The 15832-nt window shown below is 38.2% G+C and overlaps 2 protein-coding genes across 2 annotated transcripts in view; one reads left to right on the forward strand and one right to left on the reverse strand.

Moving 5' to 3' along the window:
* Positions 1–915: 915 nt before the first annotated feature.
* LOC306754236 (RNA guanine-N7 methyltransferase-activating subunit-like protein) lies at positions 916–2815 on the reverse strand. Its single transcript, XM_079238172.1, has 3 exons — positions 2755–2815; positions 2361–2549; positions 916–2050 (listed from the first exon to the last, which is right to left on the reverse strand). Exons 2-3 carry the CDS (start codon positions 2528–2530, stop codon positions 1825–1827), a joined length of 396 nt encoding a protein of 131 aa, XP_079094298.1. The 5' UTR covers positions 2531–2549; positions 2755–2815; the 3' UTR covers positions 916–1824.
* A 519-nt stretch (positions 2816–3334) lies between these two features.
* The window catches only part of homer2 (homer scaffold protein 2), a 32624-nt gene continuing 20126 nt past the window's right edge, over positions 3335–15832 (forward strand). The window contains exon 1 of the mRNA XM_079239407.1: positions 3335–3730. Coding sequence (XP_079095533.1) covers positions 3726–3730 — 5 coding nt within the window. The 5' untranslated portion in view covers positions 3335–3725. The remainder of the gene's footprint in view (positions 3731–15832) is intronic.

The raw sequence follows: 15832 nt of genomic DNA on the forward strand, positions 1-15832 counted from the left end.
GAATGTAGAATTTGGAAATCGTGCCCAACTTGTTAGAAAAGAGTAAATGATTGAATCAAATTGAGTCAAGTGTGAGTCAGTAATCTTGCATCACTTAACTTATACAGCTATGTTTTAACCAGTGTGGAAATATTTGAACATATTTTGATGTTGTCTTTTAGCAGAAAAAAAAAAAAAAAAAAAAAAAAAAAGTGCAATATACCCTAATTTTGTCACACCTTTTTATTTCAATAGCCTTTTAGAGTAATAAATAGTAGTTAAGTAAATAATACATATATAAAATAAATATATAAGATTTATCTATCAAATCTAATGACTCCATATTAGACCTGAGCTGCCAGATTTTTAATAACAGTCAGGAAAAATGACCATAATGTTTCTTGTTTTAGCTTCCCCTCTCTAGTGTTTTTGGACTATTTTAAGGTTTTTTATTGGTTTTCAAGGCCTTTCTTCTAGCTACATATCTGACCTCTTGTTTCATACAATCCTACAGATACTATGTGTTCCTTTAGCAGAGGACTCTATGTTTGAAATGAGGGAGAAAACTGGAGGTGACAGAGCTTTTGCTGTGAGATCGCATAAGTTGTAGAATGAGCTGCCTGAAGTGATTAGCTCAACAGAATCAGTGATCTCTTTAAGTCACCCCTTAAAACATGATTTAATGGGAGCACTCTCCCTGCTTTTAATGACTTTTAAGATTTTTAACTGGTGATATTTTTTATCCTTATTTTTAAGGATTGTTTCATTGCTTGTTTGCATTTTTTTTTTATATAAGCTTGATTTGACTGGTTTCTTTTTGTGAGGCACATTGTAACATACATTTTAAAAGTGCTATGTACAGGCTATACATATTTTTAATAAATCAAGCACTGAAACATGATTCATTTGGTCTGAAACTCCAACTATCTGGATCAAACTGGGCAAATTTATTTGAATTATCAAACGGTAGGTAAATATAAGCAGATGTAGCCCATAAATACCAAGACAAAGTTCATGAAACATTCACTGTCACTTTCAAATATTGCTATAGAATTTACAAATGATATTTGTAGAATGTTCTGCCATGCTTTTGGGCAAATGTTAGGACACTTGATTTCGTGCAAATGCTATTATACTCAAGTTCAATGCATGCATACTACCCAACAAAATCAAAAGCATTTATTTTAATGACAAATACTCTTATGTATCAAAAAAAAAAAAAGTCAGCATTGACTAGGTTTGTAATTATCCCAAAGCACCCATTTTAAATCACTCTGACCCTGTCATCTTTAGACTGACAGTAAATGTTAGAATATATCCTGGAACTCTAACAGGGGCATTTGATTAAGAAAATACATGTTTATTGTCAGGAGTTGAATTTGATACAGAATAATAAAACTACATCCCAAAATTTCTGATGAATTTCTCATTTAAGCACTGTCCTGCATAATTAATGCCAATGCAATATCAAAGCACATATAAGTCCAGCATAAAAAACAAACAAAAAAAGACTAAGGAAAACAGGTCTGTGAGAATGTGACTTTTAGATATGAAAAAACAGCCTATATATTAAATATTACATTTCCAGAACTAAAATTTGAAAGTCTGTTCTCAACAATGTTCTGAGAATGCAATGTGTCAATTTCATGAGTAATTTGTTCATTTTGTTAATGAAGTGGACATAGAATTTATAGCACTAACATATTTTGTCAGCCAGCACTTACAGTAAGAGTTGGTGACATTTAAAGAATACAAAACACATCTGCTGCACACAGTATTGCAATGCAAGTTATACGACAGTGAATACTATAAATACTGACAGAAGCTGAGGGATTCGAACAGATGTCAGTAGCGGTCATTATGAGGTCTCTGATGATAGGAGTTGTAGCCCTGGTTGGAGCTTGGAGGCCCTGAATGATATCCACTTCCATGCCCACTGTAGTGGTCTCTGTCTCGGTCTCGGTCTCTGTTGTGCCAGTGCTGATGCCCACGATGGCCCCCTCGCCAACCCCGGTCTCCTCCCCAGTCCCTGCCTCCTCCCCACCCACGATCTCCTCGACGATCCTGGTACCTTGATGAAGACACGTTCAAAAGTTCAACCATATGCACCAATGTATGTATTAAACATAACATTTACAAAAAAAGAAAAAAAAAAAAAAAAAAAAAAAAAAAAAAAGACATTGCACCCAGGTTTAACAAATAAAGCACAAATCATAATCATTTCTAATATTTGTACACTGATGTAAAAAGAAAAAAAAATTACATTATTTTTCAAATTAAGTCCATCTTCTTTTACATATTTTCAAATGATCTCGAAATAGCTGATTCAACCACACAGATAGATAGTAAAAAAAAAAGGCAAACTTTGCTACAAGCCATACCTGTTATCCCTGCCTCTCTGGTTCCCCCCTCCACGCCCCCTCCAGTCCTCCACAATGGGTGGAGGGTCAGCAGGACGGTTCACATACTGCTGGTATATCTGATCCTCAGATGTAAATCTGTCTGCAAACAGCTCCTCGTAGTTCTGCAGATTTTCCGAGGCCTCAGTCATTTTGTAAAAGACAGAATTCCTATTAAAGTAAAGTTTAACAGTGAAGTGAAAGCAACCACTGACTGCTAACACAGCTATCGTACTGGTTTTGGTAAGACAAGCTCCTCCTGTGAGTCGCAATGAACAAAACATACGAAAAGCGTTACACCCCCACATACAAGCCCCACGGACAGAAAAGGAATTGATTCTACAATGCTACACTTAAAAACAACACACATTTTTACCTCAAAAACTCTTCCGCTTTATCGACGCTGATATGCGAATGGTGCCAAATTCCAGTATTAGACCGTCAATGAAATGCTTCCCCAAGAACACGAGTATTGATCAATGGTTCCGTGAGCGCACGCACCTGCTTGTGATTGCTTCTGTGACTTGAACACTCAGAAAGGGGGGCCAACATTTAAATTCATACCAAACACCTCTGGAAATATAACAACAGACTTTAAACCAAGTTTTTAAAAAGAAAAAACAAACGCCGTGAGTGGTACACCTCTCATGTCTAACTGTTATTAATTTGGGAGAAGTTGTCAGCTACTGGATGCCAGAGTAACCACCAAAATGTAAGTGTAGTTTCATTTGAATAGCGGGGTTATTTTTTAATAGTCTGAGTCTATGTGGTCTGCTGATTTTTTTCGACACATTTCGTGGTTTCAGACCACCCCATGGGCACAGTGTTTCCTACCGAAACCGCAAACAGCACCGCAGAAACCACAGGCGTGGGAGTGGGTGGCTCTAGAGAAAGCAGGTGGGAGCCGCTCCGTGTCGCTGCTGCTGCTGCCTTTCATATGAAACACAATCCCGTTGGGGAGAAACTCCGCGTAGGGAGAAAGCAGAGAAATGCAAATATTAACTTAAATAATTTGTATCGATTGCTGGGGAACACAGAGGAAGAAACCATTTGGAAGTGGGATTTCCTATCACGGTTGGAAAGAGGGTGAAAAAAACGACGAAAGGGGGGAAAACTTCCTGAATTGAACGTGGTTCTGTGAAAGGGAGCTTGACAACCCGGTGAATCGAGTTTACGAAGTGCTCATATTTCACTTGTCTCTCAGCAGCAAGACTTGTTCGAAGCTGGCTCACGGAGTATGAACTCAGTGGACTGCTAATCATCTGCAGACTTTAACTGCGATTTAAAACCTTGTTTCAGTCAGTATAACCTACAATTATAAAGGAGTTGTCCGCCAAGTCCGCAGCGATGGGGTGAGTAATCCAGAGAGCGCTGCCCTTCAGAGCGCCTCTCCTGACACATCCACTTACTGAAATATTATCTTTTATTTGCTCGTTTAAGATCCAGAAAAATACCGCTATATATCTTAAATCCTCCTGCAATGCCTCTAAATAGATGTAGCTTTAATTATAGCTGCTCTCAGTGGCTAATGTGTGCGTGAGGAAGATCTTTGCATTACAAGATTATTAGCAATGTGTGGAATTTACGGGCGACTCTTGGACTGGGCTCTCAGTGAAATATTCCAAACTGATGTGTGAAAAGGTGCTTGTTACGATATTTAATATTTATCATTTCATTTCTAATTTGTAAGGAAATTGGGTTGGATAGATTTGACTTCTGTCGGAATTCCACAATTTTCTTTCTTTTTTTTTTATCTGTACAAATATGGCTTTGAGGAGGAAGATACGCAGGTGTCAGTCAACATTGCCCGCTAATAAGCAGAGATGGCACTTGTGGGAATGTGTGTTTTCGCGTGTGTTCTCCACGGGGCTGCAGGCAGTGGTTTGTTGTTTAAGCTGTAGTTTACAGTGCGTTATTCTTTGCCTCCACTGTCAACTGTGGTTTTAGTGTTGACTCTGTGGCTCAATGCCATAGTTATGCAATCACCAGCTCTCTTTATATATTTGGTACATGGCTGAGTTTTCTTTGGACAAGCAACTCAAGCATAGATTGCTTTATTTATTTATTTACTTATGTTTGCTTATTTACTCATTTATTTTGAAACAGACGAACTCATAGCTACTAATTTCTAGCTAAAGAAACAATTGAACCAGTTGATGTAAACATTAGGAATACCTGCATTTGCAACATTATGAAAATTTAAACAATGGTATAAAATATTTTACATTAATGTTCAGTATTTAAGTAAAAAAGAGCTCCTCATTTTCTTTTTTTTTTTTTTTTTTTTTTAAATCCACAAAAAATTTTACCAGTTCGGCAGCCCTGACTACCTGTCTAGAGTTTGGTGTCGTCATCGAACTGGTTTGGAAGGAGTGTATTGTTGTGTCATGAAACTGGCCCAGTGGGCCAGCATGGCAACCAGACGGAGAGGTTACACCTGCTGGCATTAACACAATAACAAGCTGTTCTTCATCTAATTTCTTGGTTTCGGTCAGTAATAACCAGTAGTTTCACTTGATGGCTGAAAACATTTTTTAAGAAGGAAAGAATCCTCTCCTTTGGTTGGGGTTACAATTACTAGTTCCTCTTTTTTGTCAATGTTTAATTTTATTAAGAAAGTTTATGTAATAAATTTATTCTTATTGTGCAGCATTATTTCTGTCTTTGAACATCTTGGGAGTTGTATAAATTAAGTGCAATACACTAATCTGTAACATCCAAAATGTTTTTGTTTATTTATTTATTTTTTTTAATTAATCTTAGTTTTGATTATGTGATCTATCATTACTCTTGACCTTTTTTTTTTTTTTTTTTTTTAACCATACTAATCTTATTGATTGTATCACTTCTGCATGAGTTATTGGAACATACTGTATGTACTGGTCCAAATTAAAACTTGGAATTCATGCAGCCCTCCCAATAAATCGGATATGCTATTTGAGGTCGCTGAAACTTAAAATGGTGAGAAATGTGATTTGTAATACTACAGGAAGAAAGTGATGGTAACTGTATTTTTAAGCACAGTATTGGAGCTTAAGCACATGTTTCTGGACCTATTCCAAAATGAAACTCAGATTGCCTGAAGCCCCTTCTATAGGAATAAGCAGTCACACAACCAGCAATACAATCAGCATATTGCTATTTAAAGTAAGCCATGCTGAGAGCAGCCCTAACACAGGGATAGATGATAATCTCCTGGCTGGCCAGGGAATGACATCTGAAAGCTTAACACTCATTGATTAGGCTCTGACATGGAAGTGGGTCTTTTGGCTGCTCTAGCAGGAGAGTGGACTTTAAGCCTAATCAGAGTGTGTGTTTTGTCAAGGTGTAGTGTTGAGGAGCAGAAGCAGGTCTTATTTAAAGAACTGTGTAAATGAAAGGGTACGGGCTGATATTAGATTGGATATCTCACCAGATGGTTGAAACCTAGGAGGCCATCTGCTGTCATACTGCGTTTCGGTGAACACTTCCTCACTTCCTTTTCCTTTAGATCTCTAGGATTAAGTTGGGCTCTTCATCCCATCTCAGTGTGGTGAACAGGGGGCCTGCTGTGATTGCTGGTGTGAAACTGGCCTGCTGCCTGCATTACATGGGACACTGTGATGCCAAAAAACTGGCATTAATGATGAAGGTCACTGCTGGAGATTACAGCAAAAACATTAATGAATTGGTGACCAAAGAAAAACAAGATATGGGAGATCATTTTACCACCCGGCCATTGTAATGTATTGATGTTGTGTTTGGTACTTCCACAAATGGAATTTAATCTGTGGATTCTTTACTACCATAGTGATGTTTCAGTATTTACATTTTTTTAAATAAAAGAAACCAGGGAATAAACACTTATGGTTTGGTTGAATGGTTAATCTAGCAGTTTCTTGGCTAATCCCAAACACCACTCTGGGTATCCTGATCCACAGTCTATCAGCTGCATTATTTCTGACCTTAAAGTGTGGCCACCAAATATGATTCTATTACAAGATTTGTGTGCCTATAATTAAGACTGCTGATTAAGTTCAATAGCTGGAAAAGGAGAAAATGATAAATGTCTCTTAAAATTCCATTTATTTTATCATTTTGATTGCAACACACACACACACACAAATGTCCACATACATACTACTAGGCAGGATACAATATCTCTTTTGCTTTTAAGAAAATCAAAATAAAAAGATTCACCTAGTCATGTATATGACCCCTCCTGTGGCCTGGGTTAGGGCAAGTTGACCACTATTAATTAATTTCACAAGAAAAAGGGCACGCTGCTCCATTTGGCAAAATGCATAGAGCCAAGGTAGGGCGTGACAAAAACTGTTAGTTACTATATACAAGTGGCTGCCTGCCTGGCATCTCATCCTGTCGCACCTCCAACAGTGCAGCCACAGGGTTCCACCTATCATAGAGGTTTTGCTCCCTAAACCAGAACATCTCCCGTCATTGAAGGGAGTGGCTATATGAACGTCTCCCAACAACCTCCTGCAGCTGCCCTCACTGGAGTGTTTGTCTCTCCTTCATAGCCTCAACCAATAGCTTGCTTTCTGCGCACCTTCCACCAGCTCCTTGATGAATCTCATCAGGTCTGTCATTCCATCAGTCTGGAATAGCTGGGTTGGGAATGTTCCTAAAAAGCCATTGTATCTCTCCTTTCTCTTTCTCTCTCTCTACTCTGCTGCCATCAGAGTACTTCAGATGCTTGTACTTGTATACTGCTCCGATTCCGTCCTCTCCCTGACACAGTAAGTTTTGCGATGAGGACCTTCTTGGTAGCTGTAGACCTCAAAGCATCCAGCTTGATTCCTGTCTGTGTGAACTCGACTGAGAGGACAAAATTAGCTGCCCAGGTTAGCCTGCATCTCCCATTGCTTTCAGGAAGTGTCCAGACATGTCTGTTCCCCTGGCCTAAAAAAATGGAATAACTGGCCAGTGAGAATCTGCAGAGTTGTTTGCACCAGCCCTGCATCCTTCCAGTTGTCCTGCCAAACTCCTCAGTACCTGTTTGTCCGTTGTAGCTTTGGTGCACAGCAAGTACTTTTCCTCATTTCTGAACCATTGCTAGAGGTTCAAGACACAGGAAGGTGTCATATGCTGCCCTCATAAGAAAACTGAGCCAGGGCAGTGGGGGTTTGCCAGAAGTCTTCCCTGAATCCCTGTTCATGGTGTCATCCCAAAGGGTCCATTCTCCACGCTTGTCTTGGGATACAACCTTGGTCATTCTCCCTGCTCTACGTTCAAGTCCTCATTGACACCATGGTATTCCTCTGCTCTCTTGTGTCTTTGGACCAGAACTGAACTGGTTCTTCCCTGGCCAGCTTTGCCCAGCTGATTTGCCTTCTTCCAAAGACCTCTTTGACTTTTAGCCTGCTAATGGCTTTGGCAACCTCCTTCTGAGCTCTCCAGCTGCACTCTTTGTGGACAGTTACACCTGCCTCCTTAACCATTTCATCCCTGGACTCCATTACCTCTAATACTAAACAGTTTTTTTTTTTTTTTTTTTTGTTATTAAAGGCTAAGAACTTAATTGGAAGTTACAGAGCATTCTTTCTGAACAGCCCTTCATTAGACCACTTTAGTAGGAGTTGGAGATGCGGTCCATCTTACTGAGTGTAGAGCAGGGTTGAGCAACTTTGTCCTCAATGGCTGCAGTCCAGCAAATGTTAGGAGTTTCCCTGCTGCAACACACCTGATGGACATCAGACTTAATTGGCATACTTGTGCAGAGCTTGACATCAAACTTTGCACAAGTCTTCTAATTACCCATAGATTTTAATAAAGTGTGTTGAAGCAAGTAAGTCACCCACCCCTGCTGTAGAGGATGGGATCTCATGCACATTTAGTGGCCACATCACTCACTGGAAGTAAATAAATTGGTTCACCATACCTTTAGCTTCCCGTTGGAGATGGCTGCTATCAATCTTTATGAGTCAGTCTCTCATGTGCTTCTGCATTAGCATCCCTGTTGGTTGGTCTGAGAGCTCAAGTTTATATTCCCTCCCAAGGCTTTGTATGTGCTTCTCTGCCAACAGTAGTATCTTATCTCCTCCTGCAGTGAACACAGTGTTGTTGCTCCTGAGACCTCTCCTGATTAAGAGGCTCTGGGACTTTGAGGACATTCCATAATATGGAACCACCCATGGCAATGCCAACTTCTATCCACCCTGTTGCATAGCTGTCCATTGCAAAGCTCATGTAGGTTGCTGAAGTACCCGACTGTGTTATTAATGCATGCTGGCATGTGGGAGAACTCCAATGGGAACTCGACCAGCTTGTGTGGGTCAGAGCAGTAGGCAGTCGCCATATCCAGTGAAGGGTGCTCTTCTCTCTTTTGGCATGTTGTATCTGTTCTCAGATCACGGATGCATGCTCAGTGCATCTCTGAAAACTTAAGAGCCCAGCCTTCTGACAGCACGAGCCAGTGTGGCTGTTGCCACTCAGGAAGCGAGTCATCCTTTTTGTCAAGACCATAATGAAGAGTTTCCCTTCCATGTTAAGTGGAGCAATACTCCTGAACTGGTGGTGGAATTTTGCCCAATGGACATGAAAACTCTGACCACCTCTTACCACTCCACTGGGGTGGACTAGTTCTTCCACACAACCCTCATGAGCTTCCACAAGATCTCTCACTTGTAGAACTTATAAGGAACCCTACTGGGTCATGGTGCTACATTCAGAAGAAACCTCTCAATTCTTAAAATTGCCTACCAACTAGATGCCTGACTGGGTTTACCCCCACAACCAGAAACACTTGTGACAGCTTCAAGTGTATTCCGATTCTTTCTTGTGCACAAACTGGACTTTTTTTGTGCAAAAAAATGTAGTGTCTTTTTAACACGTTTTAAAGTTGACATGTTTTTGTTAGCGCTCCCCCCCCCCCCCCCCCCCCCCCCCCCCCCCCATCTAAACTTGGGGAAGAAAAACATTTGGATACTGCACCAAATGAGATGGCCAACAAAACAAACTTTCTGCCATCCGCACAAGAATAAGATTCAAAATGTTATCGCCTTAAATGTGATTAACTAATTATCTCTCTACCTATTAATGATGGACTCTGTATGCTGCATTGAAAAATCCATTTGTAAATACTGTATATCCAGGTTTACGTAGACGGAGCCTTAGAATGGTTTTGAGTTGAAACTGCAATGTTGATTTGCTATTGCCTTTTAACTCTTTTAGTCACTATAAACTGTTGCAGTTGATGGCTTCACAAGGCCAATGTATCAAAGGTGTGTTTGATATTTTTATGACCAGATGAAACAAAGGTTCATCTGTGTATTTCATCATAGTAGTGGTAGCCTCAGGCACTGAGGGTGTTGAGTTTCTAGTGGACCTTTAAGTAGCAAAAAATGCAGGGAATGATGAAAAGGCATTCGTTAGTCTAACCTAAAACCATCAGTCATGTGAAGCTTTGATGGACAGGGGGATTGTCTTCCAAAAACACCAGGCCTAACAAATAATTAAATAAAATTTCTGCCCACAGCATTGTTGGTCAGACTTCCCATCAGAATTGTGCCATTGGGAGAGTTTTATAATAATTAAGACTCAATGTCTTGGTGCATTATGCAATTAGAAAGTATTTGACATGAAGTTGCCATTAAACTGAGATGTTGTGCTGATTTTGTAAATGTCAGTGGAAGACAGATGGAGACATGATAGAAAGTTACTATCTGGGGGCAAAACTGCTTTGCTCTGACCTGCTGACATCATTAGTTCAACAATGTGTTTATTGCAATAAAAACCCTGGTGGTGGTATTGCATAAAACCCACAGAGCTTTCCTCTTTTGACTACTTAGCTCATCTACACCAATGAATTGCTACTCTCTCCCTAATAAGACTGCTCATCCCTCCAGCAGGTCTCACAGGTAAAATGGTAGACCACCTTTCTTCATCTGGCATTAAAAGGTTTAATGAGTGTTTAAATTTTCAGATATAAATTCTTCATGGCTGTCCCAGCACTTAAATTTCCCTTTTATAGACTGCTAGATTAAGCTGATCTGCACTTTTTATTTTAAACCAAGAATTTCTTCTTTTGTTTTTTCTGTACAAAAATGTTCTTTTGTTGCTTTTCTCATTGAAAGTCCAAGTGTACTTGGCATGTTGCTATCAACACCAGTAGAGAGGGTGAGAAAGGATAAGTACTCTCACTCACTGTTCTTTAACTATGCTGAGAATATTTGACATGTGAATAAAGCAGTTTTTGTCAGTAAAGTTCTTGGCATGGACAAAAAGGACATTCCTAATATTCTCCATACTGTAGCAGTTCATGGACAGCAAGCATAAAAGCATTTTCTTATTTTAATTTGCTGTTATAGTCTGGTTGTGCATATGTGATTAAAGTGAATTTGTAACTTTAGTTTTGTGTCTTTATAAAAATGGAATTTGGCCTTTGTTAATCAAGTTGTATATAATTAAAGGACTTCTGTTGTTTCTCTGAAAATAACTAATGTTGTATTTTGCCTCAAGATGTTTCCAAAGGGGGAAAACTTGCTTTTTAACTAGGTTATGACCTCATGAATTCCCACTGGCACAGCTGTTAATGAGGATATCCAATTATATAGCTGACTCATTCATATCATTGTGCCTGTGAGTCTGCACCCAGTAGTACCTGAATTTACACTTAACAAGTTTGTTAATTTCAAGCACATTTTCCTCCAAACATAATATAAAACAGATGCTATCTTCACCCTGTTTACAGCTAAACTTGACACCTTCGTAACCATACTTCCAGTTAAACTACAAAAGAGTTTCCCTCTGCTGCAGTAAGTTATAACCAAACTACATAAGACCGCATCTGTATGTTAAAATTGAAACAACAAATGCAATTTGGTTTCAGTCTACTTCATTGTTCATGTTTAGATTCCTGTGCTGCTTAATGCAAGTTGTGTAACTTGTTAAGGTGAAAACAATGTACCTGACTTATGTCAGAAAGTAAAGAATGCAGTTGTTGCAAATGTGCGGACACTACAAGTCTCTACACTACAAGTCTCTGATTGGTTTTCTTTTTCTTGGCCTTTGAATTTTCAAGTTTGACCCAAGCTGTTTAAACCACATCAGACAGAGAGTTGGATGACTTCAATTGACGAATGAATAGTTTGTTTCAGGAACTGCCCCGAAGTAGATTCCTTAGCTCAGGAATCTGGCCGAGGCTGTTTTCTTGACTACCAAAAGAAAACAAAAGTTGTTTATGCCAGCAAACTTCACTTTTACTCCGGACTATGTGGACAAAGTAATGAACGATTAAATGTTCATAATGCTGAGAACATTTTTTTTTTTTGCGTGCCATTAGATGTCCTTTCATCCATTTAAACATAAATTCATGAATGTAAATTAGTGTAACTGACATGAGGAATGAAGGCCTTTTCAAAAATGTTTTTCTTGGTAATGTATTCATTTTCAACGCACAACACAGTTGCTGCATTATCAGTGAGCATTGGCCTGGTGTGGGTGTGGAGCTGTATGTAGGTACAGATGATGCAGACTTACTCAGACCTGTGCCTCTTTCACAGAAACACACACACGCACACACCAGTAAATAATTCAAAGTACCAGATGGGGACAGAGAACACCCGACAGTCAGGACAAAGATTTTAGCAGCCAAAAAGCCTCAATTTAAAAAAAAAAAAAATTTTATCCAGTAAAAATCAATCAATTTAATGCTTTTTATCTCAGAAAAGCAGATCGCTGGATTCCAGTGACAGTTGTAGGAGAGCATCCATGTGTTTAGCCATGGCCTTTCACTTGTCTTCCCCTGCCAGTGTGAGCTTGCCCCAGACACTGCCATAGCAAAGGTCAGCATGTGCATGTGTGTTTGTGTGTGTGTACAGAAAGCAACAACAAGAGTGATCTGTATAATGGGTTTTGTTGTTCCCAAAACAGATGAAGACTAAGATTAGGCTTAAAGGGGACATTGGATTTATTAGGCTTTCATTTTTGTGAGAACGGTAATCCCAATGGAAGGAAAATCTTTATTAGCTCATATTTGCAGCACACCAACCTGTCAGTTATTTAACTGGACTACCTCTACATGGCTTAATTTACCTTTTTTTTTTTTTTACTACAATAGCACCCCGTTTTTAATTTACATGTTGAATCATAGAGTAGGAAAGAAGTTGACTTTTTTAGCCTTAACAGCCATGTCTTTGCAGTTGGTATTGATGTGACTTAAAAAATATATGCTTTTGGATAATCTGGATTTAAGTTATTTCACTAAGCACATCTCAGTGCTCTACAAAAATGCAATGTTTATAATACTTTGTTGACCATGAAGGCTTTTTTTTTTTTCTCTGCTCCACTGTGCAGATCTTTCCACACTTCTGTGCACATTACATATCATTCATATGTGACTGTAAATGTTATTATAAGAGGAACATACAGCAAGAGGAAGAACAAAGTATCATGATATATTATAGTTTACAGCACAAAAACTGATGTTGTGGGACATTGGTGAGAAAAGCTCTCCCCTTAAAAGCATGTGTTTAACCAGACATGTGGGGAGATAAGAGATCTGCGATTTATTTGCCTCTAATCTTAAACATATGGGATTTTGCAGAGAATGAGCCTAAGGACAGAGTATTAAAATAGTATACAGAAAATGTACAACTAAACAAAGCTGATCAGGACATTCAGGGGCAGATTTACCGAGCCAGCGAAACTGTCATGTAGTCTTGGATAAAAAATGTTGTATATTTAATTTCTCTGGAAAGGGTTTCAAATTGTAGTGATCTATAAACACAGACACTAGTTTAATTATGCTAAATCAGTCTTACAGGAACGGTGAAAATTAGTATATTTCTGCAAATAAACATACCTGTTGACAAATAGGAACTAATAATATACAGATGATACGCATCTTAATTTATGCAGTACAAAATGGTCCATTTAAGTAGTTTATCTGATTTACTTGTTTAGTTATGTACGATATATTAAAGATTTGTTCTTGGCTAAAACGGAAAACAAAAACAATTTTTGAGAGTTATGAGACATAATTATTTTTAGTTTTTATCAACATTCAAAGTTGTTGTTTACTTTTTTAACATTTGATCCATATGATTAGATTACCCTTAAAAGATTATGGCAACTTAAGGAAACTGTAAAACACTTTTTTAAAGAGGAACAGATATTGTGTTGGCAGGCAAAGAAGAAACCAGAAGAGTGTTCAGTAAAACTGTAAAAAAATATATATTTTGGTGATGTCAAACTTTGCGTTTGTCTTGACAGCAACAAAAAACTTATAATATTAGGGGTGGGAAAATCTAATCGAAAAATTGGAAATCTGGATTTTTTTTTTCTTCACATTTTAAAATCGATTTTTTTTTTTTTTTTTTTTTTTTTTTTTTGTTAAAATCGATTTTTTTTTTTTTTCAAATAAATAAAATGAATGCACTATAAAATTTTGGTAATTTTTATTGATCTCTTTACTTGTAATATTGTGCATTATAGCAGCAGAATGATGGTCTGGCTACTGTGTTTTTTCCTCATTGAAATGAAGAAAAATGACGAGCAAAAAATAAGTTTTATACATTTTTTTTTTTGTTTTTAATCTACAAAAATCAGCAATATCAGAGAATTGTGAGAATCGCAATTTAAATCGAATCGGCACCCAAAAAATCTGAATCGAATCTGGACCAAAGCATATCGTCACAGCCCTATATATTATACTTATTCCATTGCAATTATTGCCCCAGATCCTGCTCACATTCTTCTTCTGTATCCATTAAGTACTTGTTGACTAGCTAAATTTACTTATATTTTATAGGATAGCATCTCAGACACATATCATGCATGTTGATTTTGGTCATTTACATAATACCTTCTAGGTGTGATCCTTTTTTATTCTTATTTATTTTTTCAAGCCATCACAATTACAAAAAATAACAGCTGACATTCATTTTAAGCAGTGGTACTCTTTCATTGGTTAGTGGTCTTGCATGTGACAGTTCTGGAGAAATCTTGTAAAAGAGACAAACAGCAGTAGATATGGCAGCTTTTTGATTAATTTCTTTCAATTATTGTATAAAAATAACACATTGATAGGATGAAGATCAGGCCAGCTGAATAAAGTGTACATTGGATGTGTGTAGAGCAACTATTGTCTTTAATGCTTTTAAATACAAAACCTCAAAATGAGAGAAGCTTTCAGCTCATCACGCCTGATTTAGCCTATGGCAGTTGTGTACATGGGTGTGTGTGTGTGCAAGTGAGGGGGAGGGGGGATAATCTGTTTCCAGAGAGAAATGTCTGTGGATGTCATAACGAAGACAATTTCCAGTGTTTTCAGTCTACAGTCATTCGGGTTAAACAGGCGGTCTGATCTTGGCCTTCGTCCCCCCCCCCCCTGTTGATGCTCCTCTGAAAGGCAGCAATTTGCTGCAGGGGAGATTACCTCGATTTCTTAAAGAAAGATGGGATGTTTTGGACATTTTTTCATGTTGCAATGATTGTTGAACTGGACCTAACCATTTATTTTCAATTTTAGGTTCTTCCGATTTTCACTTATGATTTGCAGGTGATTCTGTAGAGGATTCAGACATTCTGAAACAGCAGTAATATTGGACACATAAATGTAATCAAATAAAATGACAAGAGGAAACATGGTGTAGCTGAGGTTGACAAAAGTTCAGCTTGAGTCAGCTTGTAAATTCTGTCAAAAAGTGAAACCTGAGATGGATCACAGAGAAGCACTAGCAAGCATACTTCCATCTTTTCTTGTGCTTTGAAAGTCATATTTACTCAGTGGCTACCAGTGTAATTACAGTTGGCTCTTTTATTCATTTTATTAGATTAGATTGACTTTATTTATCCACGAGCACCATGGGGAAAACAGACAGCAAGCAAAACAGCAGCAAGTGACATTTCATCTGAATATTTAAATACAAGCAAAATACAGGTACATCTCAGAAAATTAGAATTTTATGAAAAAGTTCAATATTTTTCATCACTCATTTCAGAATGTGAAACCCATATATTATACAGATTCATTACACATAGAGGGAAACATTTCAAACATTTATTTCTTGAAATTTTGATGGTTGTGGATTATAGATAATGAAAACCCAAAATGTAGTGTCTCAGAAAATTACAGAAGATCAATAAAAAAAAGGATATTTTAAACAGAAACATCAGGCTTCTGAAAAGTATGTTCGTTTCCATGCACTCAGTACTTGGTTGGGCCTCCTTTTGCATGAATTATTGCATCAATGCAGCGTGGCAATGGAAGCGATCATCATGTGGCACTGCTCAGGTTTATTTGAAGCCCAGGTTGCTTTAATAGCAGCCTTCAGGTCATCTACATAGTTGGGTCTGGTGTCTCTCATCTTCCTCTTGACCATACCCCACAGACTCTCTGTGGGGTTCAGATCAGGTGAGTTTGTTGGTCAATCAACCACAGTAACACCATGGTCATCGAAGCAGCTTTTGGTACCTTTGGCAGTGTAGGCAGGTGCCAAGTCCTGCTGGTGGGA

This window comes from Telmatherina bonti (genome assembly GCF_933228915.1).
Source record: "Telmatherina bonti genome assembly, chromosome: 1".
Lineage (NCBI taxonomy): Eukaryota > Metazoa > Chordata > Actinopteri > Atheriniformes > Telmatherinidae > Telmatherina > Telmatherina bonti.